The sequence below is a fragment of the Dermacentor variabilis genome, chromosome 1 (genome assembly GCF_050947875.1).
Source record: "Dermacentor variabilis isolate Ectoservices chromosome 1, ASM5094787v1, whole genome shotgun sequence".
Taxonomy (NCBI): domain Eukaryota; kingdom Metazoa; phylum Arthropoda; class Arachnida; order Ixodida; family Ixodidae; genus Dermacentor; species Dermacentor variabilis.
In genome coordinates this window covers 155,524,712-155,550,217 of record NC_134568.1, presented here as the reverse complement: position 1 = coordinate 155,550,217, position 25,506 = coordinate 155,524,712, and the positions used below count along the sequence as shown (strand labels likewise).

Genomic DNA, 25,506 nt, shown 5'->3' with positions numbered 1-25,506 from the left:
GCTCTTGCGAATTTCTGTTAAACGAACTAAGACGTAAACGCAAAGAGAGAGAGAGAGAGAGAACCAGCAGGCAGCATCCGTAGAAAGGCACAATAAAGTGACAACTGCATCAAAACGCGTGATCTAATTCCAGCTGTTATAAATTGGTTCAAGTATATAAGTAGTTTAGCTCATCTTGTTCCAAAACAAACACGTACCTGTCAAATTTAGCTACGTAAGCGCTCCGTGCTGGAGCTTTGCAAGCACTGTGCTTTTTGTTATGTATTAATAAGCCAACATGAAGCTCCTTTCTGCGCCAGGATCAAGACGCGACTACGGGAATCGGGCTCATTAGTGCCCATGTTATTGTGCTTAGAACAACAGAACTTAGGCTGGAGTGCACCGCGGCACACGTCGAGTATTCGGAAATTAGCTTTTCTATCGCACACGTTAGCATACATTTGTTCAGTCTTCGTGTTGTTTAGTCTCAGCTGATTGCTCTCTATTATGTTTCAGTAGTGATGACCTCTTACATTGGAGCCCGACAATACTACAACAATACTATAATATGCTCGAGGCACTTTGTCAACGGAGGAAAAAAGATGGAGGATGCTTAAGCTTCGCCTTTAAGAGTGGAACGCGATAGCATTCAAAGATCTTTGACTGCTTCTCACACTTCCCGGAACTGGAGCGTATGTAACCGTAAAGTTTACCGGGAAACGCTAGCCGCAAACGCTATGCACGAAGGCGGGCTTTCTGGTAGAAACGCGGCCTCTTGCGTGGGCCGCGATGCTGCGGAGGCGAGCGGCATCAGGAAGTATTGCAAGGAACCGGGTGCACCGCTGCGTGGCCCCCGAAATACTCGCGTGCCGGCGCGCGCAAACGGCGGACGCCGTGGCCGGTTTATGTATGGTGGAAACGCTGGAAAAGGGGTTCCTTTGAGTTTGCGCGTAACAGAAAATGTTTTCTCCTATAATCAAAGTACATGCAATGCTACGCTATATTATGTCTGTAGTTTGTGCGTAAGTCGTACTTTACGATTTTTCTGCGTACTTTAGCTTGAGAAATTCAATTAGTTCAGTAGCTTCCTTGCGCCACATGGAGGGCCTGGGTCGTCCGACGCCGGATTTTCTGTGACATGTGGCCCTTAATGCTATCGCATTAAAAGCACTCACCTGCCAGCTCCCCAAAACTTCGAGAATTGTGAGGTGTAAGGCAGGCTCGAAGTAATGAAGCTACAAATGACAGTTGAAACACGTATACGGCCGTATTTGCACACCGAAGTGGAATAAAATGATGATTTGTTAACTTAATTACTTTGCTTTCGACGTCGCAAGCATGCTTGCTTTGTCTTCGCAACCCGCGGTGGTTGTTTAGTTGCTATGGGGTTGGACTGTTAAGCACAAAGTCGAGGGATCATATCCCGGCCACGGCGGCCGGCCGTTTTTAGATGGAGGCGAAATGGGAAAACACCCTTATACTTAAATTTAGCTCTACGTTAAGGAACCCCAGGAGGTTCAACTTATTCCGGAGTCCCCACTACGGCGTGCCTCAGAATCGTATCGTGACTCTGGCCCGTAAAGGCCCATAATTAACTTAATTTAAACACTTCGCTGTGATGTCCGTGATGTTTATTTCTTAATTGGCACGATATACATGGTGGTAGTCGTAAAGTTGACGTCCTTTCTGAAGCGTCGGTGGTTGAAAATGTGCCTCGGTGGTTTCGATTGCCTTAAAACCACAATTTAAAACACCGACATGCTTCAAACGAGATGCGCAAAAGCATGCCTTTGTATGAGTGGGCGCCTCGGTGTTTTGCGGAACTGACACGGTGGCGCTGACGGCTGAGCCGATCGCTGCGCCGCCTTACCATTGAAGGTAGCCGATAGGGGTAATGTGTATATAGGCTATGTTCAAAGTGAGGGCACAAATTACAAAATTTGCCGTAAATTACGCACGCAAGCGATCCGCAATCTTATCATTGTGTTTTACAAACAAAGCCGAATGTATGCCGCTGCACTTGGAGAACTGGAAGCGAAACCAAAATCAAATCTAGCAAAAATAGGAGGGGATGCTGTGGATAATGTTCTGGCGAAGTAAAATATGTGTTGATGAATTACTGGCTTTTCAACATTCCTAAGAATGAGTGTTCGAAATCGTTACATGCGAGCAAAGTTTCAAACTTAGGCGTCCTATAGGGATATCTTTTTAAAGTGTAATTATAGGAAACTGAAAATGTTATTTAAAGTGCTGGAAAGAAACAGCTTCGTTGGAAAATGGTTTGTAATTCTGCAAGGTCGCAAACACCTGCTGACGTTTGCTTTTTTCTTTTGTTAGGAATATAGCAAGTCTTTTATGTTAACTGTACTTCGTTGTGTATAACCTTGACAATACTACTACCTTAACTAGCCGTAAATTTGTGCGTTGACTTAACATCAAGTAGCGATATTTGTTCAACTATTAAAATTGTAGCGAATGTCTATTTTTATATGCGCTGTACTACTGCCACTGTACCTGGTCACGGACTTATGTACTCACTGCCTTTTGTCACTGCATAATCTTGGGATTTTATATAATTTTGAAAAACACATTGAAGTAATTTTTGTTCACCATGGCTCACCATGTGAGATTGATAATAACTTATATGGCTGGGGACAATAAAATTAACTGACAAACGCGTTTATACACAGTATTTCACGTAACTTGTGCCAAGATTACAAAAAAAGTGCTTAGCCGCAGCTGAATGAAACCAACGACATATGGTTTGGCGTCAACTGGCGCTCCTCACAGTATTCGTCATATTGCGCTTAATTTGTTAATTAACTAAAATTAATTATGCAAAACTGTTAATATTCACTTTAGGGCCAAGTGCGTTTCGTTGCGTTGTAGAGGGGATTCAGAAACGACCAATCGAATTTTTTTATGGCAACGTACATGCTACGTGATTTCTTTCAGAGTTTAAATAACGCCTACGAAATATTAAAGGAAACCACGTGACTGCGCCGATGCGATATCGTATTGCAGCGCTCTTCAATCGCGGTTCGTGCGAAAGAATCGTGCGCACGGACCGTGGCGAAGTGAGCGGCCGCGGTTCTGTATATATATATAGGCTTCGGCTTCACAGTGCGTCAGCATCTTTGGCGGTGGCGCACGGAAAGGAAGCGCCGTCGTCCCTGATAAGCGATAGGCTCGACGCACGCATGAGACAACACCCTATAGAGAACTTAAGGCCTTCTGGCTGTACCCTCTCCCCTTGAGCTACGTCACGCAAAAGAGGCCCACATAGAAGTTCCGTGCAGCGTGCTACAAAGCTGCGAGCGGCGCACCTGTGTTAAAAATGAGACGCGGAAGACCGAGTGGGCGACGGCGGCAATAGCAATTCGATTAGTTCCGGGAACCCTGCCGCTCCTTGGATAGCTTCGGGGTTATAAAAGTCCTGGCATCCTGTGACATGCTTCAGAGCGCACTTTTTTTTTTTGAACGTGAACCGTGCATGAGTCTCTGCGCTTGTGCTGCGATTGCGGTTGTGTCTCCGGCAAGCCTTCATTGCCGCGGAATGTGGATCACGTTCATGCCAGGATATGCCTAATAAGAACGGGGTGTCCGATTGCTGGAGCAATTACATATCGGGGCCAAAAATCATGCGTTCATATTTCCGCAATATCAATGACAGAATATTGGGCGCCAATGCTAAGGCAAAGAAGAGAAAAGCTGGAATTCTGCGGAATAGGGCGGCTGTTTCGTTGTAAATAGTTGCACGAATGTTCTGTAGCTTCATTGCTAAACTCATTTTAGGTGTTGTATATATGTGGACTGCGGTGCTGTGTGTAATAATGCCTCGAAAGCAAAATTATTCATTTAGAGCCCAATCTAGAATGGAATAAATACATGTGTCCCGAATGTGAAGAAGGGCACACCAGTGAAGTTGTCATTATGGTGCAGTGCTAACATCTTGTTGAAGAACTTTTGTGGTAGCATGAACGGCAAACTCTTTGACTCAAGGCAAGGACGCTACTCTGAAGAAGAGGGCAGCACTGTGACTTTTCAACATAAGCCATGCTCCCTGTCATCATTTACCCGAAATTCGTTCTCAATCCTAAGGTTGAGCCATTTCATTTCTTATGGACGGGCTTTTTAACAATGCAGCGCGTAAATAGTGTTGCATAAATAAAATAATCTTGGAACACCCTCTGTTCTCTGCGGGCCATCTGCTCAACTATGCTTTAAAGAAAAAGCAATAACTGCGCTCTGGTTAACGATGCCCATAAGGGCGCGATCCCTTCATGCAACCTGAATCCTCGAGCACGCCGCCGCCCTCTTCTCCGTGACGTCAACTGAAAAGAAAGGTGCGCTATTCAACGTTGGTGGGGAAATGTAAGGTAGCGCCGTGTGTCAGCCGGCCGTGTGTTTTGTCGCGGAAGGGACCTAGAAGACCGCGAGGGGGGGGGGGATATCACCGCAACAGAGACTGTAAAGACCCGTTATTGCACGCATATATCAACCAACATCATTCACCGCAATAAAAGCATGTTCTCGCCCAACGTGCAAAATCTGCAGGCACCTTCATAGTGACCTTAATATTAAAAGCACCGCAAATAGCTATAAACACAAAGTGAAAACTAGCCTTACATGTGCTAGTTCCGATGTGATTCATATGCTTGAATGTTCCTTCTGTAAAGCAACAATATATCGGTAGAACGGGACAATCAATGAACGTCAGGTTCAACGGACATCGCGCGGACACAGCTAAAGAGCTCTCCAAAGCCGTCGCCGAGCATTTCAACCAACCAGGTCATAGCTTTGATGAACTTAAACTCTACATCCTGCAGTAAAATTTCCGTTCTGCGCGAGACAGAAAATATAGAGAATGATACCTCATCCATACGTTCAAGGCATTTCAACCAATTGGCATAAACGTTTCAAAAGGAGTTTCAGAATCTGTTCGCTATGCTAAATTTCAAGCTATAGGCAAAATCACTTGGTTATTTTTCATTGGGTTGCTTAATGTTTTGCTTTTACATTCATTTATATTTTTATTCCATCTTAGTATTTTTTTTTCTACGAGCACCATTTTCTGCCACTTCTTTTATTCCCTCTTTCAGAGAGACGATAGCTCGCTAACCGCCAGCGGAGAAAAAAATCGCCCTCCCCCCAGTCGTCCGGGCTCCTTCCACGACAAAACACACGGCCGGCTGACACCACGGCGCTACCTTGCATTCCTCCACCGACGTTGAATAGCGCACCTTTCTTTTGAATTCTACAACCTCGCCGCTAACACACCCTCAGTCGTTGCCTCGCCCATCCGCCTTACCCCCACTCCCCTTTAGAAGAACCCTACCTATATGTGCTGTGCCGAGGAAAGCATATGTCGCTTTGAAGAAGGCAAGTCCACTTCTCGAAACGTTGGCTCCCGCTATCACCTTTTTCAATGAAATCAAATCAAACATTTATTTATTTTTCTCGATGCATGATTACAACAAGAAGGACACGGAGAATAGGGTCCCAAGGTCACAAGACCGTAGCGGGTGCCTCGTTTGATTTGCTCATCGTCTTGAATTTCCATCTCCCGCCTTAAAAAAACCCCGAGAATTTAACTTTTCTTTAAAATATAACTTCATAACATTTAGAGGTAGCGATTCTAATGAAGAGGAAGAACATGAAGTAGACAGAGGTAAAAATTTCATTTATTTCATTTCATTTATTCAACCTTAAGGGCCCGAAGGCATTACATAAGGGGGGGCGTGCATCAAAGTCGAACAGCTTCATAAGAAGGTTACATAATAAAGTGCACATTGGTTGTAATAGGTACAAAAAAGAAAATATCAAAAAAGAAGAAAACGGAAACATATACACAGCACCAACAAGGCAATAAATAAATAGATGTGGTGTTCATGTGGTTATGTTGGCATTATCAAAATCGTTTAGTTTTTCGCGAAATGTTTTGCGGTCGCTGCACGAGACAATGTCATCCGGGAGTGCGTTCCAATGTGTTATGGCATGGGGGAAAAATGAGCTGCTCATCGCCGTCGTCCGGCACTTTATCGCCGCCAGGGGGTGAGTGTGAGATAAGCGGGATGATGTTCTGAACGGGCGTTTTAAGAGGGCGTGTCCTGAATGGGTGAAGTAAAAGAAAGTGTGAAGAAGGCAAAGACGAGAAGTTACGCGCCGTGAAGCAAGCAGTGGAAGAGACAAAGTTTGTTTTAAGGTGGTTACGCTGATATGTCTTGAATATTGTGACGTAATGAAGCGAGCAGCGCGGTTTTGTATGGCTTCTAAGTCATCGGCGAGATAAGCTTGTGAGGGATGCCAGATGGATGATGCGTACTCAAGTTTGGGTCGCACATACGTTAAATATGCTAGTTTTTTTATTTCAGACGATGCGGATTTTAAGTTACGTCGTAAATACCCTAGTGTGCGTGAAGCTTCGCAGCGAATTGTTTGAATATGTTTCACCCATGAAAGTGATGGCGTCATATGAACTCCTAGATATTTGTAAGTACACGTGTGGTCAATAGGAACAGAGTTAATGCGATAAGTGTGGTGTACGGTGGTGTGTTTGCGCGTGAAGGATATTACCTTGCATTTAGTGAGGTTAAGAGGCATGTGCCATTTTTCGCACCAAGAAGCGATAGTGTCAAGGTCGTGTTGTAGGGCGATTGTGTCGTTAGATGTATGAAGGGGGTTATAAAGAACGCAATCGTCTGCAAAAAGCCGCAGCTTCGTTGATATGTTAGTGGGAAGGTCATTTATGTAAATCAAAAACAATAGAGGAGATAAACCTGCGCCTTGTGGAACCCCGGAAGTTACACTGGTAAGGGTTGACTGAAAATTGTTAGCATACGTAAACTGAACGCGTTTCGTTAAAAAATTTTCAATCCATTTGATAATCTCGGGGCGGATACCGAGGGAGGATAATTTTGCAAGGAGATGGTTATGAGACACGCGGTCAAAGGCCTTAGAAAAATCTAGAAAAATTGCATCTATTTGGAGGTGATCGTCCATGTGTAGTAGTAGGTCGTGGGTAAATTCGGCAAGTTGAGTTTCGCAAGACAAACATTTACGAAAACCGTGTTGTAAGGGGTAAAAAAAATTGATTGATTCTAGGTAATCCATTAAGTTAGATGCTATAATGTGCTCAAGGAGCTTAGATGGGACACTGGTTAGAGAGATCGGACGGTAATTAGTAGGGTTATCGCGCCTTCCTGCTTTAAAAATGGGGATTACCTTCGCTTTTTTCCAATCGTCTGGAACGTTTCCTGTGTTTAAAGATTGATCAAATATAAGGTACAAAAATTTTGTAGAAAGAGTTATAGTACCTTTAAGTAATTTGGTGTTTATCTCGTCGCAGCCAGCCGAGGATGATATTTTAAGAGAGCGAATTAGATTAGATATGCCATCCGGGTTTATTTGCACTTTAGGCATTGTTTTTGCCGAGAAGCTTGGTAAAGGTTCCATAGTGCAGGGATTAGGGACGTGAAATACTGACGTGAAGAATTGATTTAGGGCTGCTGCGGAATTATTAGGGCTTATTAATTCATTATCTGAGTCAACGAGATTTATTTCGTTAGTTTGTTGTTTCGTGGAGATGACACGCCAGAATTTGTTTGGGTTTGAGCGGAGCATTGTAATCAGGTCAACAGAGAAGAATTTGTCCTTTGCCTCATTTATTGCTTTAATATATTCAGTCTCACAGAGGCGATGTCGCTCCCATACTTCAGGACTATTTTTACTTTTGGCGGTTCTGTAGAGGCGTTTTTTTCGGTTAAGTAGTGATTTTAAGTGTTTGTTAAACCATGGGTTATTTGAGTCAGACTTAATAATGATTGTAGGGATATATTTGTTTTTTAAGCTCAGCAACGTGTTTTTATAGAGTTCCCAATTCGCATTCACAGAACGGGTAGCGTAGGACTTTTCGAAGTGTTCATAAACGCGAGTGAGTTCATGATTGATTAGCTGAAAGTTTCCTCTATTATAGTCGGTGATTAATTTCTTCGTAGGTGATCTTCTTTTTAGTGGTATAGAAAGGGATACATGAAGAAGGTTGTGGTCGCTAATTCCGGGCAGTATTGTCACACTTGATATGTCATCAGGGCAGCTGGTGAGTAAAAGATCAATTGTGTTATCGCCTCTAGTGGGGTTGGTTATTGTTTGATGGAGGTTGAAGTCTAGTGCCAAGTCTAGGAATTGTTTGGATTCATTCAATGGCGACTGATTAGTTACTGAAAGGAGGGCCCAATTGATGTGAGGGTAGTTAAAATCACCGAAAAGAAAAATAGGCGCATCGGGGAATTTATCTTTTATGTTTGTAAGGGAACTGCGAAGGTGATCACAAAAAAGCGGATGACTGTCTGGTGGTCTATAGCAAATGCCGTATACTGATTTAATCGAGGAATTATGTACACATACCCATGTTAGTTCTAAATTGGAATCATGGCAGATGAGTGAGGACGATAGGTTGTTGTTCACTGCTATAAGGACGCCGCCTCCTCTCCTTTCCTTGCGGTCATGACGGTACAGCGTGAAATTCTGATTTAAGGGGAAAATTTCACAATCTTTGATGTTGTCAGTCAGCCATGTCTCGGTGAGAAGAATTAGGTCTGCGTCGATGTCTGTGATAAAACCATGTAGCTGCTCACGTTTCGGAATTACACTTCTGATGTTCGTGAAACCAATGTTTACATTTACTGACAAAGATGAACGGTTGCTTGAACGACCTTTGTTGTTTAGTCTGTGTCATTCGCTGTACGTATCAGTCTTATCACGCGACTGATGTGCGTAAGGTAGTAATGCAGGGGGTTTTGCGCATTCTAGGACAGCATCGGTTGCAGTGTCATAAAAATATGACTTACTGCCTACGTGAAGTTTGTCAACGGAAAGTTTAAAGGCACATTTTTGAGGGCGTATGAACTGGATTAATTTGGAGCGCGCGTGGCGAGTAGAGGGAGCGAAATCTTCTCTGATAGCATAGTCAGTTCCTTTCAGTTGGCGGCCGTAAGCAAGAATGTTTTCTTTAGTCTTGTAGTGATTTAGCTTTACAATAATTGGTCTCTTCTTTTCGTTACCATATTTGCCTAAGCGGTGCGCACGTTCAATGGCGTTTCCGTCCAATTGCAGTTTAAAAGTGTCAGCGCAAAGTTTTAGGATCTTTTTTTCAGACTCTTGCCAAGTTTCTTTTTCTGTGTCATCGAAACCAAGAAACAGAAGATTCTTCCTGCGCATTCGATTGTTAGTGTCGTTGCTAGCCGCTTTAAGAACCGCGATGTCACGCCTGATTTGAATTGCCTCGTGGGCAGCTGGGTCGGGATTGGTTTTCGGGTGTGCGATTTCCAGTGCGGCTAGCCGGTTGCTAATTTCTGTGAGCGTTTTGTCCTGTGTTAACTGAGCGGTCTTTAGTTCATTAAGTTCGGTCCGCATATTATCTTGGCATTCTTTGAGTTTAGTTATGACAGCCAGAATTTCTTTGGTAGGACCGGGGTTCAGCTCAACGTCACCGGAAAGAATCAATAGCAGGTGGTATAGCAAATTGAAGGCAACAGCATCCGTACACATGCGAATAGCACGGTCCCAATCGGGGTCGTAGGGGCACGACACCGCAACAAGATAACGGTTGTCACTCCGGTACTCGGCTGAGTAGCGGAGGTAACTAACCTGCAGAAATAGACAATTACGATTTCTAATAGCATATCCCCTTCGAAAAGGGGCGGCGACAAATAATCACCTAGCCTGCTTAAGCTAATCAGGATGCAACACTTATCAGGATGCAACACTTACTTATCGCCTGCACGAAGCAGGCGATAGGCAGCACATAAGCACCTGCAGAAATAGACGTGGGGTAAGCATGGTGTTGCATGCGGTGTCGTGCCCCAAGTGGTCGATTCGTTGCTGCGCCTTAAGTAGCCTGTGCTCGGAATGCGTGATCGGTGACGTAATCGATGATAGGGGTTGCCAGGCCAGGAGAAGAATCCGGGCTGGGTCTGGGATTTCCGGGGGTGTCGGCGGGTCCGTAGGCCATCCAACGATGCAGTCGCCTGCCTCGTGAAGGCGTAGGGTGCTGGGCTGTGGCAGAAGCTCAAGGGAAGAGCACGAAGCAGGCGATAGGCAGCACATAAGCACCTGCAGAAATAGACGTGGGGTAAGCATGGTGTTGCATCCTGATTAGCTTAAGCAGGCTAGGTGATTATTTGTCGCCGCCCCTTTTCGAAGGGGATATGCTATTAGAAATCGTAATTGTCTTCCTAATGCGTTTCATTATTTGGGTCAGTTTTCTAGGCCACTCTACTGGGGCTGAAACCTGTCTTCTTAGCAGTCAAACTACGGACTGTTTTGAAAGCTAACCAAAATTACAACACATTCTAAATCCTACAAATGGCTTACTTAATTGGCGACAGCGTAAAAGTAAGAAGGTGTGCAGTGTAACTGTTGGCTGCTGCTAAGGGCCAACCCTAATTAGGTTTTCAATTTTCGACGTGAATGCAATGTGGTAAGAAAAGCGAACGGAACGGCACGCTTGCAAACTCGTGATCTGCGCTGGGAACAAGTCAGCGCTAGTGCCCGGCACAAATTAAATTAAAGGAACTGCTTAGCCGACTTGCTTTATACAAGGGATGTAACTGCTGATCGGTTGAACGAATTGTACTTTAAGTTTGAGTCTATGTATTCGAATAATATATTTCTTGCCAACAGAACACAATACGTAATCGCGAACAATTCGTCCTCTGCGCCCCTCGCGGTAACGTCAGGCGTGCCGCAAGGGTCGGTTCTCGGTCCTCTACTTTTTCTAATCTATATTAATGACCTTGCTTCCTGTGTGAAATTTTCAACTATTAGGCTTTTTGCTGATGACTGCGTTATATATCATAAAATTACTGACCTCAATGATTCTCGTAAACTTCAAGACGACATTAATAACGTTCTGTTATGGTGTAACCAGTGGTCTATGAAGCTTAACTTAAGCAAATGTAAATGCATGCGCGTGTCACAGCGTACCAATACTACTAATCTGCATACATATTTCCTCAATAATTGCCCTCTCTCAGTTGTCTCATCGCACAAATACCTTGGCCTAAACATCACCAGCTACCTTTCCTGGCACATGCATGTCGACATTATATGTAGCAATGCCAATCGCATGTTGGGCTATTTGCGCCGAAACTTATCATCCACCCCTTCGTCACTGAAACTAACACTCTACAAAACATTAGTTCGCTCCAAACTAGAATACGCATGCGCCATTTGGGACCCGGCTAATATTACCCTCATAAACAGCATAGAAGCCATTCAAAATCGTGCAGCACGTTTCATCTTATGAAACTACTCCCGACCACGCTAGCGTTACCTCAACGAAAACAACGCTTAACTTGCCGGAACTTTCTTTCCGTCGTAGATGCTTCCACCTTCCATAAAATCTACCACCACAACCTTTTGTTGAAAGAACAGCTTATCACACAACCGTCATACATATCATCTCGCTCTGACCACAGTTTCAAAGTTGGTGTGCCGTCTTCACGTACTAAACTTTGTAGTAATGCATTCATCCCTAGCACAAGCAGATTGGAACCACCTTCCCTCCACCGTTCCAGCCATCCTGGATACTGGCACATACAAAACCAGCATTCATGAAACGCCACGTTGAATATGTCTTTGTATCTTGCACAATTTCTTTTTGTTAGGTTCACCCACTCCTTTCTGGAATGCCTTCGGGCCTTGAAAGTATCTCTAATAAATAAATAAATAAATAAATAAATAAATAAATAAATAAATAAATAATGTAACGTCAAATAGAAACTATCGAAGCACCAGGTCCTGCACTAGAGGCTTGGCTCATGCCATATTCGTGTACTGTATGCAGCTTTAGGGAAGCGCGCATTTAGCACGAGGGCGAAAAAGAGACAGTGTTTAGAAGTACTGACCGCTGGGCGTGTTGGTAATCAATACGCGAGGAAGAATGGCGCAAACGAACAGGGACGAGATTGAAAACACGGACGAGCGCCGACTAGCAACAATGGTTTATTTTGAAAAACACGTGAAAAGTGCACCCTGTCCTAAACACATGTAGCAGCTTAAAGAGTAGTGCTTAAATAATCAATTTATAGTTCGTGCAGACTCACCGATGGCCTCGCCACGCACGTGCCACGGGACTTATGAATAAAGAATGCTTCAGCAATCTCCCTTGCTGTCCTATCTTTGTGTGCGTGGGGAGGCCATCGGTGAGTCTGCACGAACTAGAAATTGATTATTTAAGCACTAATCTTTAAGCTGCTACACCTGTTTATGCCAAGGTATACATGTGGCGTGTTATTCAAAGTAATCCATTGTTGCTAGTCGGTGCTCGTCCGTGTTTTCAATCTCGTCCCTGTTTGTTTGCGCCATTCTTCCTCGAGCACAGTATATAGGCGTTTGTATTAGTGACACGTCTTGCATTTGCACATCAATGAGCAAAAGTTTCTGAAAAAAATTTGCTATGATTAGGCTATATTGTTATACTGGAAGATAAGTAAATATTTCTTATGTGCGATGTGCTCAGCGTCCCGTATTTACTTCATTGCATAGGCACGTTGTATGTTGTCAAAAAGTTTAGTTGTGCGCGCCTCTGTATCTCTCTCGTCCTTGTGCAAAGCGTACGCTTGTTTAAATGCTGCAAGTATATGAGCCAACCAAGCCCAACAACGCGTTCTTTTATTGTAGCGTTTTTTTAACGTAATCTAAGACAAAGCTATTCAAAACGTCTTCTTGATTGCAACGACAAGCTGTATAGTAGCTTTACTTTCACGTTCACAGGAACAAATATATTTCAATGAATGTCTGTGCTAAAAGTGCTTGTGATTCGACAAGGCGGCAGTCACTGTGGGACCTCCATGTATGAGAAATATGTGACAGCCACGTAGTTATCATCTATGTCGTTGTTGTAGAAGTAGCGCACTTCCAGACGCACGGACAGTCAAGCTGATGCAGTACTTGTGTGTATTTTTGTGGTTGTCCATCTGTTTGCGCGACGCTTCTGCAACAGCGGTCCACCAACTAGCTAACCAATAACTTCTTAGCAAGTCCGTTGTGTCCACTTCTTAAAATTCGGCACACACACAGACACGCACGCACACGCGCATGCACATTGCCATAACATCCCTGTTATCCCAACACAACGCGAGTGCTGCACGTGGTTGCCTGTCACCCGCGTAATCATTCCGCCAGTGGGTGCCAGTCAGGATGGAACCCTTCGGAAACAGCCAATAGCATTCTTCGTGACCTGGCATCGCTACGAAATGATTCCAGTCTGCGTCGCTCAAAAAGAAGGCAGCTCGCTCCGAGTAGCGTTCGCAAAGCCACTATTGCACGCAAGTAAACAAGAACCATAAAAGTGTAAACCGCTGTAAAAAAAAAAGAAATACTTAAATGGATACTGGCTTCCCGCTTTATCTAAAGCCACCTGCCCCCGCCGCGCCATGGACGATTTCGCTCAATGGGCTTGATCTTCATTGAGGCTCCTATCCAAATGAGTCGGCCACAATCAAGGCCGTTCGTTCACTGGGGTCCAACAGATCACGCATCCCCATCGCGATGTGAGTCAAGGATGGTCTCCGCTTTGTTGCTGTCTTGGCCCGAACGATGCTGTGGGGCGGAAACGTTCAGGACGGCGACAGCAGTGGCCAGTGCTGCATGGCGGCGGGCCCCACATTCCGTGCACTGACAGAATCGTGCGCGCCACTCGTGCATCCCGTGTTCCCCGATAAGGAGCTCACGACGCGGGCCGACCGGCGGGCCTGCGGAGGAGGAGGAGGAGGGAGAACGGGGCTGGCCGGCGCAGCCTCACCTGTCGCCGACGGTGCGCCGCGCGCCCGCGTTTGGGCTCCCGAGTTGTTCTTCCGGGTTTGACCAATCGACGGTGCGCGCCTCTTCGACGTCATCGAGTCACGTGCCGCATAGCGCCTGTCAGGATAAAAAAAGCGTCCCTTTACGCGGGAAGCGTGGCTATTCATCGCCGGCAAGCACCGTGATAGAAACGAGCGGCGACGCGATCGACCTCAATCATGTGTGGAGCACTCCGACTGGTGAGCCTCTCAATTTTCTGCCAAATGGGGTAGCACCCTACGAAGAGCTTTTTTTCTCTTATGATAGTGAGGTTGTCATCAGACGAAACGGTCGATGTGCATTGTTTATCACTGCGCTCCCTTTCATCGTGTGGGGCGCCTTGGCTAATTTCGAAGAAAGTGTCACCAGTCCGTAGAGCTGCGAGAACTTCCGCTCCATTCTCCAGACACCACGTGTCACCAAGTTCTTGTAGTAGTATAACTAGTGTCATCCTGTCGTCAAACATATAGACTGTTCCCTGAACCAAAGTGGCCGGCTGCTGTGAACTCGGCTCTCGCTGACTATAACTGAACAAACTTCGCCAAGCTAACACTGTTCGAGCATGCTGTCCGGTAACGTACAAAATTCGTTAAAGCAATCATGCAGCGTTGGCCAATTTCCGTACCTGCAAGCTCACATAAATGCTTCTAGAGAAGATAAAAAACGCACGAATTGCGCAAACACTCTACCGCATTAGCCTTTAACATCTACTCGTATATCGCGGAAAGCTTTCCAGTGTGCTGTCAAATGGTGAAAAATGCAAAGCTCGATTGTTGCGCTTTGTTCGTCGCTGGCTACGCGATTTTGTTTTCGCGTGCTGAACGACCCACATATATTTATTCACATTCGTATTTTTAATCATTCTTCTGGAAAGAATCAGTTTATATAAATCAAACGAAGACTGTTACAAAATGTTCGCGAATGATGTCGTCGTGGTGTTACTGCAAATTAATTTTGCCCTCTACAGAATTCGCCTGAACACTGGTATGGAGAGTGATCGGGTACATTTATGTCTGCTAAATATTGCTCCTGTTCAATTTAGTAATTTAACTGCCACTGCGGATTGCTTCTGCAAGCACATACGTTGGTCTGCGCGTCAGAATTGAGAAGCGATGGGGCTACCTACAAACAGTTGGCTCCACTTTGTGCTACTTCTGCTGATCGCAATCTTTCTATTCCCGATTCATTCATTGTCAGTGCTCAGTGACAAGCCTGCCTTTCTCTGGCAAGTTGTTATGATACGCGTGCAAACAACGCGAACGTGGGGCACAGGAAAGACGCCAGGGCAGCGCCAGTGTCATTGTACTCTTTCCTGCGCCCCGCATACGCACTGTTTCCTTCGATTTACGGAGGCTATGGGCCAGTCAGCCCCAGCTAGCATATTGCCAGGTGATTTCAGCAGACATCAAGAATGACGACACAAATTACTCAAAGCCTATAGAATCATCTTTTTCTCACTGTTTGTCGTCTAATGGCGAATTGAAAGTAAAAGATGCGAATCATTATGCCGGGTTCCTCGTGCCTTCTGACCTGTGCCGGCGCGATGATGCCGTAATGCTAAGCTGTGTATAAAGTGAATTTCGCAGAGGTCAATGCCGACAGGGCAATATGTGCAAGCTAAAAACGCTACGACTTGAATGGGCATACGGCTGGCTGGAGCAATCTGTCTTGTGCACAGTTTTCTCTGAGGCAATCAGCAATTAATTTATGTTCACTGAATCATCGCTTAGAGTGACAACACCCTGGCCAGAAAGAACTCTGTCACTAAACATGACTTGGAACAAAGAAGGCTTATCTTTGTTTTTTTACTGCGCTACAAAGATAAGTTCATTAGGAAGCGTACACTTATGTACATATGGTTGGCGTTCTATTGGAAGCTAATTATTTCTAATCATATTCATGGTGTAGTGCACTGTGTCCGCCTGATATGGTCTTTGTTTTGTTGGCTAAATGTGTTGATGTCTTAAAGGTAGTCAAGGGATCTTTTGTCCCTGCTTCCTGCGCAAACATATGAGTTTAATTGAATGTTTGTCTGCAGCGCACATCTGCTTTAGTTATGGTTTGAAGAATGCACGAAAAGATGCCCATGTTAGATCGCTTACAAAGTATCGTACAATACACATGGCACTAATAGCACTTGATTAATTTGGGGGTTTATAGCGTCCCGAAGTGACACCAAGGCTAAAATGAGCAATGTGGGGCTCCCTGTCGAGCGGGGGTCTCCGAGTCGGGGGGTTCCAAGGAAATGTTGGCCACCTCGAGTTTTGAATGTGCCTCGAAATATCGTCACATGGGCGTGTTTTGATTCCGTCACCATCAGAATACGGTCGCTGCGACCGTGAATCCAATCCGCCGTCTTGCGCTGAGCCATGTACCCATCGCGTCTGGGTACAAAAAAGGTCGTTGCAGTTGCGTTTCAAATCGCTGTGTAGCAATGCTGTGGTACCCATCGCACCGTGATGGAGTTCCACTTAACATCAATTTTTTGAGCAAAGGCTGTTTAGAGACGCCAACTTCTGGCACATATGATAAAACAACGAGAGAAATCTTCACGCATGATTCATGCACAGTGGTCGCTGATATGAGGCAAAATTCAGGTTTATCTCATTACGTCTACTCCTTACGCTCCTGTATCCACTGTCTTTAGCTTTTTGTTTGAGCAGCAGTTTGAAACTAAGAAATGAGCCGATAGTGTTCGTTCTATATACTTTGGTATACGGGCATGAGCAGAACGTGATAAAATATCTGGCTATAGCGTCGGACGAATGACTCTTACGTTTTCAAGCCGAATTTACCCACCCGAGCCGAGACAGATTAACCATTGCGAGCAGCTAACATTTGAATTTTGTGCTGACGAACGTCGGCTTTATATTTTTTACTTTTCTATTTTTTCAGTGTCAGTTTCACCTCATACATCGTACCATAGTGCACGGCAGTGCACAGCCAGGCGCTGCCTTTAGGTAGGGTACGAGCAAAAGCTGGCAAATTTCCCTATAGGATCAGGCGTACGCTGCACAACAATAGTGAATTAATTACCGTGAGAAGTTCCCGGGCATTCCTCGTGAAACCGCCAGTCCTTTGAAGGGATTTGCATCTTACACACGCGCGCAGCTGTGCCGCCTTTTAGTGGCATGAGCAGAGCGGTAAGAAATAGTGCAACTCTGTGAGCGCTCTACAACTTGGCTGGTATAGAAGCATTATGCTGCCGCCCTAGAGCGGAAGCCTATACTTCTCTCCATTCCGTTGCGCGAGTATCGTCTTATTTGCTCATTTGCAGCGGAAGAGACGGCGCTTTACGCACGTGTAAGCATAGTCAACGTGAGCCACAGAACAAAAGAAAAAAAATAGATTTCACAATTGCGGCCTGTCTGTAAAAGGTGAATCTTCGTTACAGCAGCTATACGTATATCGAACGCGTTCAAGCTGACAAAGCTTGTCACAGTAGACTGCACCAGGAAGTTCAGACAAGTCGCTCACTGCACTCCAAGAGGCCCAGTACGGCGAGAGAGCACGACTTGTCCTCCGAATTTGGGCTGCGCCGAGGATGACACTGTATTCAAGCGGCACGGTACATAGGCGTATTTACTTGCCTCCACATTGTTAAAAGTGGACACGCAAAATATGTCATCTGCACCCCCCCCCCCCTCTTCGTTTTTGAAAACGCCCACTGTCGACTGCGCACTGTCAAATCCAACAGAACAACAGCGATGACCAATTGTTCTTTCAGGAATAGCGGCCAGGGAAGTAATGCTTTATGTATTACCTATCCTCTGCTTCTGCAGTGAAGACTCTTTGGTGGCTCGCTACGACGCACTGTTGCAGCCAACGTTTATAAAACCAAATTCAGTTGCCAAACTGAGCGATGTCATGCGGACGGAGCCGCCACCGTCAGTGATGTTCGCGGCGCCGTGCTGTCGCGGCAGCCAGAAGAAAATGAACCTAATAACGCGGCCGCAGGACCCGATGAAATCTCATTGCTGGCAATCCAATAGCTGGATCCAAAGAGCAAGGCACAGCTCACTAGAGAAAGTCATTGAAAGTCACTAGTGAAGTCATTGAAACAAAGAAAGTTTCGATTGGACGGCGTGAAAGCAAGATCAACCTTATCTATAAATGCAATGGTGGCAAGGAGAAGAGCTCGTCCAGGTCTGTTACAGTAACATCGGTGATACATCGAGTGACAATGCAAGTAACAAAATTAGAGCTGGTGAAGTGGGGGGGGGGAGGGAGAAAGATTACATATTGGGGGAACTACAGAATAGGTTCAGACCAGGCATAAGCTTAGAGGATATATTTTATTGTGCAAACGCAGTGTATATAGATTTCAATAGCTCAGAGTAGACCTTTACGGGTGGAACTTCTAAGTACTGAGGGAGCTTGCGACAACGTAGACAGGGAATTGCTATGGGATATTCTCAAACACGAAAGCATAGATGGTGATTTCGTGGAGCTGTTTAGTGATATATATATATATATATATATATATATATATATATATATATATATATATATATATATATATGCAAAGAACTAGTGGAAATTCATCTAAACTTGAAGGAAGGATTCCCGCATAGCGTTGGCATACCGTTCGTTGTCGTGTGGTCGAGTGTACATCGGACAGACGGGGCGCTGTGTCAATGTTTGCTTAAAAGAATATAAAAAGTCTGTGACGTCAGGTGGAGGGGCAAACTTGCCTGCTCACTGCCGAAGGTGCCCTTGCTGTCGTGTTTATTAAGACACCCAAGTTATTGGCAGGGGAGGCGCGAAATGCGGGAGAGAAGTCATGGAAGCTTAGCAAATCCAAAAACATAGTCACAATCAGTGCGTGAGCGCACCCTCCTTGTCGCTGTCTTGCAAAGAAGAGACTTTTTGGAGAAATGCCGTCTTTAGAATGTGTCATTCATCGATGTTTTTTTATGTTTTTTATGACTGCCTGTTTTTGTATGGCGCATGCGCGTGTTCGTTTTCTTCTCTTTTCGACCCAAGTGTTTCACTAAACTCTTTTGCTAGGCCCAGCATGAGTGGTTGTGTTTCTCTCCTCTTGTGTACGCTCGAAGGCTGGGTGGGTTTCGTTATTTCTCCAATCTATTGATGAAAGGTGGTTGGCACCATGGAGGCAATCGTAGGCGTCGTCAATGTGAGGCAAAGGGTAGGCGTCCTTTTTGATAACCCGGTTTATGTGACGATAATCTACGCAAGAACGCCAGGTCCCGCCTTCCATTTTAACAAGCACTACGGGCGACGCCCAAGGGCTCGGCGAGGGTTTAACAATTCCTAGCTTTGGCAAGCATCTTGTTCACATCATCTAGAATAACCTTACGCTCTGATACAGAAACTCAATATTGGCGGCGATAAATGGGACGAGCATAACAAGTATTTATGTGATGCTGAACAAAAAATATAATTATGGAGTTTTACGTGCCAAAACCACTTTCTCATATTGAGGCAAGCCGTAGTGGAGGACTCCGGAAATTTCGACCACCTGGGGTTCTTTAACGTGCACCTAAATCTAAGTACACTGGTGTTTTCGCATCTCGCCGCCATCGATATTCTTAACAAGAGAAGTCCGACCCAATGGTTGATTGTTGAGGTCGAAGATCTCGCGGTAGGGAACCAAAAGGCGGCATAGAGCTCATGCTTGTTCAGGCAATAGGTCCGGAGCAATCACGGGACTAAATGTTGCATTGAGGCAAATTGCATCCTGTGAACATGGTGAAGAATCGGAGCAGAGATCTACGAAAAAAGTCGTGACGGGGTCATCCGTTATAGCACGCAGCGTGACAACCGATATGCCTTAGGGTAGAACTTGCTTTGTCGGGCCAAAATTGACGATGGGGAGTCATTTCCGGTTATCACAAATGGTTACGACGGAGTGGAGCACAGTGATATTGGGCGTCAAAAGTACACCAGGAACAAGTGTGACGAAGTAATCACCATCGGGCACAGGGAAAGATAACAAATCGACGAAAGTCAAGGATTTGGGCGGCAGGCGGGAAACCCTGCTGAGATGGCCGTGCTATTGGAGACTATCGAAGCATACCGGTGAAAGGGGTTTGCCCACATAACGGTAAATTGCGGAATCAATAGACAGTTCCACAATCTAACATTCACACTCAATAATCCGCCTGTGAACACATACCATTGACTGGAATAGTGGTAGTCATGTGCTCACGGCTATGAATCTTGTAGGAGACACTTATGTACATTGTTTCGCGTGCAGAGATGATATGGTAAGGCGGCATTGCAGCACTTCGATCAATTACGGTATGCTCAACTTGGTTATGACATTTTCGCAGTCAAACGCACAGGACCGTCTAATCGCTACTGAAATTGGGAAACAGTGTGTGATTTCAGGCGTGGAAGTAGCACTTGAGCGGTTGATGTCTTCTTCCTGCAGCCGGAATAGCTGTACAGGAAGTCGTTGAGAAGCTTGCGAGCGTCTGGACATGCAATCCAATTCTATCAGCTTTTTTTTTCTTGTGCTGCTTTTTCGGCAACTTCTAGCTGCGCTCTAAGACATTGGCGGCCAACGATTTCGTGGCGCCCCTGCCCACTTTACGATGCAATGAGTAAAGCACGCTCTTCTAATAACAAGTAACTAGAGGCACTGCATGCGACTTGAGTGCAGAAAATGGGTGGCTGCCCTAGTTTGCATCAATGGGCACAAATTATTCTGTGTTGGGGCAATACATGCAATACTGGCGCATGAAATTAAATTTTCAATTTTAATTTCAATTCAGTTTATTCACGTCGTGTAGATGTGCGCAAGCTTGGGCAGAAAACGAAACAATTCGCTTGAGGAAAGCGTTTAGACCCTCATTTACGAGGCTGGAAAAGAGAGTTTTGCCGTATTTCTCCCACACAATGTATCATTTAAAGCAGCTATTATTAGTAGCCTGGCTTTTGCAAGTTGTGAATTTATTAATGCGAATAGCATTCTTTGCATACTTCAGCCATTTTCATACAGATAGTCTCAAAGCGCCAACCAAGTGACCTAAATTGTCTACCTGCTTGGGCCGCTGGGTGTGTGAGTTGAGCTGAGTGGTTGCAGGCTACTGGTGGGATTAGCCTTGCAGTGGCTGCCGGCAATTGCTCCACCGTAGCGACACTTAAAATAAGTGTGTGCTCCTGGTCGAGATGCTATCGTAGTCGTTCCATTGCCGTCATTTCAGCCTCGTGATCTTACTCTCGTCATGCCGTCGTCGTCACGTCATCTACCTCGACAGAGACGCCCAAGTTGTCTAATAGGTTGGGCCAATATATATGGTCCCATGGTCGTGATGCCATCGGGGTCGTTGTATCGCCGTCATTCAGCCTTGTCATCCGACACTTGTCATGCTGTCGTCATCACACCGTTGTCTTCATACAGTCCTTATGCATTTGTTGTCACACCGCCGTAGTGTGGCCATCGTGGTCGTTCAATAGTCTTCAGTCCAGATTTGTGATCTAACTCTCATCATGTTGTTGTCGTCACGCCTTCTGCTCCGACTCAGTGGTCAAAATAGCTTGGGTCACTAGATGTGTTCGGGATCGTGATGCCGTCGTGGTCATTGCATCGTCGTCATTCCAGCTTTGGCATTCGACTCTCGTCATGCCGTCGTCATCACGACATCGTCGACACGCAGTCATCCTCACGTCGTCGACGTCACGTTGCTTTTTATAATTGTCATCACTTCAGTAACATCATCCCATTGTCGTTTCGCCACCGTCGTCATCCTGCCTTCAGGGTTCCATCGACGTCATTGTTTTCTGTTATTGCCTTGTAATCGTACTGTCATCATTCAATCGTGATTATGACGCTCTTGCCATGCCGTCATCGTCTGTCGCTATCATGCCTCCATTGGCAGACCGTCGTCGTGATGTTGTCGTGGTCGTGCCATATCATGTCATTCCTGCTATGTCATCCGACTCTCGTCATGCCATCGTCATCAAGCCATAGTCGTCATACTGGTTTCGTGATACTGTATTCGTCACGCCATTGTCATCATGGTCATACCACTGTCCTCATGCCATCGTCGTCATACCGTTGTCGTCATGCCATCGTCATCACGCTGTCATTTCACCATCGTTATCACGTCAGTATTAGCTTCCCATTGTCATCATGTCGTCATCGTCACACCACGTTCGTCGATTCATCGACGTCATTCCTTGTTCGTTATTTTATAGTGATCATGCTATCGTCATTCAATCGTGATTATGCCTTCGTCGTCACTGCGTCGTCGTCACAGAGACGCTGCTAGCATGCATCTGTTGTCATACCGTCGTTAACATGCCGTCTTGGTAGTGCGATTGTCGTCATTCTCGCTTCTTCACTCGTTTGTCTTCATACCGTCTTAGAAGAAACCGCTGTTTTATGCACTGAAGCACAAAAGTAACTGGAACACCAATGCATTTCGACGGACACCTTGAAAACTGATGTCCCGGAACTGGTGCTGTCCAGAGAATTCATTCCAAGTTGATACACCGTGCGAACTCAGCGGCTATAATTCGTAGGTTGAAATATTTGGTCTAAAGTAAATAATTTAGAAAGTTAAATAGCATAATTACGCTAATTATCCAATTGAACATTTCGAGTTCTCGTAGAAGTAATGACCGCCTCATCGTATAATTTAGATCAAGGGTTGGAATTGCTATCTGTCATAGGCAATCTTTCAAAAAATGTGGTACAGCTAAAAAGCACCCTGTATAAATGAACAACGCATATACGAATTGCAATACATACGAATGCAATATAGGCGAAGCACTGAATGGAAGTACCAACAAACGGGCTTATGTAACCCTTGTCTGCTGACTGACGAATTAGTGATAGTAATCACACTTCTAGTCTGCACAATAAAAAATACAGCCCTACACAAAACCTGAGCATGTTATGTCGCCTCACATAATATCTTTAAAGCACACCGGCCTGTTAATGGGATAGCGCATTATATTCAATGGATTCTTTGATTTTCTTGAATATTCCTTTATTTTAGCCACTTGATATGTGCCACCGAACGTGTGCCTATATTCTTGACCAATGCTACAGAATGGGTATGTGCCAATGTGACACCATAGGTGGACAATCTTAAAAAGTAGCTACTTCTATGTGCATATAGCTGTCATCGTCTACTTTTACCTCGCCAAGCATTATACATCGCCTCCGTCATCGTGACATTGCTTTGTATACGTCTAGCACTGTACATAAGCCTCTTTTGGCGTGTGAATTTCGGCATAGGTTATGAACGATGTAGTGCAGAAACAGAAACATTCTATGGCATTAAACTTCTGACCTCTGCGGTGGATAAACATAAACATTGCTCGAGACTGCACGCTGCATATATAGGATGAAGGTAAACTCATCCTCTAGGATCACCTCACATCGATTGGAACATGTTGCATCGGCATTATTTTTATTTTATTCAAGATGGCGCCAAGTAAGAACACCTGTATTTTGTGCTCCCGGCCTTTTTCCGGCAAACAACCATTCTTACGCTGTGTTTCCTGAGGAAAACGTGCACACGCAAAGTATATTGCGTGGTCGGACAACGACCTCGAGCTGCTTAAGTCGGGTGAGCAGGCATTCACATCCACCTGTAACTTCTGCGAGAAGGCCGACATTTCTGCGGTTAGGCTTAGCGGCGTCAACACGCTAGCCTCCCCATCGGTGACCGCGTCTCCTAACGCGACAAATTTCGGTGGGGTCGTTGGCTCGACCACCCTCCGCGGCGCCGAGGCGGTCCTGACCACCCTTCGCGGCCTTCTCCTTCGGGCGCTTGAGAGAATATCATACCTCAGCCATGTAGTGGCGCTGCTGCGGAATGATAACGCACAGTTGCACAGGGAAAGCGCGCAGCAAGCCGAAGCTATATGGGCGCTCTTCGAGCCGAGGTGCGCGTTCTACGAGACAAGCTTGCCAAAGAGCGCAAGTCGTCATCGCCCACTTGTGCTGCTGCGCCACCGGCGCACACGTCCAAGGCAACGACGTATAGAGTGAGGACGGCTTGCCCAATACCACTGACCATCTGCTGCGCTTACCTCCTGCACTGGATCGGCCTGCTACGTGGAAGGCTCCCGCTGCTGACCAGTTGCTGTGCCTACCTGCTTCAGTGGACCTGTCATGTGCCAGTCAGCCAACGTTGAAGCGAAAGTCAACACTCAGTGCTGGCTGTTGTGCCACCGCTGGGACTGTTGCTGTTTCGCGCACTCCTCGGGCTATGTTTGTGACAAAGCTTGCGCCTGACACCCATCCCTTACAGCTTGCTGTCCACCTATCAGTAGTTGGTGCAAAGGCCATGTCCTGCACTCGACTAAATACCACATACAATTTCTACGCGTCATTTCATGTGTATGTTAATGAGGACTGCTATCAGCGTCTAAGGGACCCTTCACTGTGGCGGCGCTCTTGCTTCTACAAGCTCTTCAGAGGTGAACATTACGATGCTAAGATACTGAAAATTGTTCAGCTAGACGAAAAGAAGCATCAGTGACGTGAGAGTTTTCTATCAGAATGTTTGTGGATTACACAAAAAGGTGAACGAATTTTTCTCCAACGTGATTTCATCTTGTTTCCCCATCATTGCCTTAACCTTGTTGTGCCCTGAAATGCCTTCTAGTTTATACTTACTGTCCACCTATCAAGATTTACGACGAGACCGCGACCATTCTTCACTGAAATCAAAGGGTGGTGGGGTCCTAATTGCGATCAATCAATCATTCAGATCCGTTCGGTGCCTTCATTTAGAATGCGCAACAGAATGTGTCTGGACGGAGATTTTTGGTGCTGGTAGTAATAGGCTATTAGTACGGAATTTCTATGTTGCGCCTGATATGAATATTGTGATGTAAATGACCATTGTAGACACTATTGAAAATGTTATATCGTCCCATGCTAACCATAAAATATTCATAATTGGTGATTTTAATACGCCTGGCATTTCCTGGCAAACTGGTGAAATTCAACCAATTCTTTTTACTTATCTGCCGAGTTCAACTCGTTACTTGATCTTATAACTTTTACATCTGTGCGCCAATTTAACAATATTCTGAACTCTTATGGCAATGTACTAGACCCATGCCTAAGTAACGCAGAAGGTGTGAATGTGGTCATGTGGCGACTTTCCCCTTGTTAAGCCAGAGAAATTTTATGCGCCGCTTCATATTTCATTACAGTTCGCGATACCTAGTAGCAGGAGATTAAAGGATACAACAACACCTCGGTCTTTTAATTTCTCAAGCGGAGATTATGTGGGTCTTTTCCACTGTTTGAATAATGCGGACTGGTCCCCAGTAGCAGAACTAAGAGATGTTAATGACCAAGTCACGGCATTCACGAATGTTATTCACGATCGAACGAAGAACTTTGTGCCACTAAAAGGTGATAAACGCTCTAAATACCCCCCCCCCCCTGCTTTTCTGTTGAACTGAAAACAACTTTGAAGCTGAAAGACCGTGCTCATGCACTGGAAGGCACAGCGTACAAATAAGGAACACTGGCATATATATTTTAAAATGCACAGAGTACTCTCTAAACATCTTTACAAGCATGATCATTCTATTTATATAGCACATGTGGAAGCTAGTACTTCTAAAAATTCAGTCTTTTTGGAAACACGTTCGTTAACAGTCACCCAACAATACGAAACAAGATATCTCTCTACTTAGTGGCGACGGCCAACCTGTCACATACGTCGCGGGGGCTTTCGC

The 25,506-nt window shown here is 45.3% G+C and overlaps 1 protein-coding gene across 1 annotated transcript in view; it reads left to right on the top strand.

Annotated features, from left to right (window-relative positions):
* Window positions 1-13,922: 13,922 nt before the first annotated feature.
* The window catches only part of LOC142587184 (uncharacterized), a 36,768-nt gene continuing 25,184 nt past the window's right edge, over window positions 13,923-25,506 (top strand). Inside the window, exon 1 of the mRNA XM_075698067.1 lies at window positions 13,923-14,024. Within this exon, the coding sequence (XP_075554182.1) occupies window positions 14,004-14,024 (21 nt within the window). The 5' untranslated portion in view covers window positions 13,923-14,003. The remainder of the gene's footprint in view (window positions 14,025-25,506) is intronic.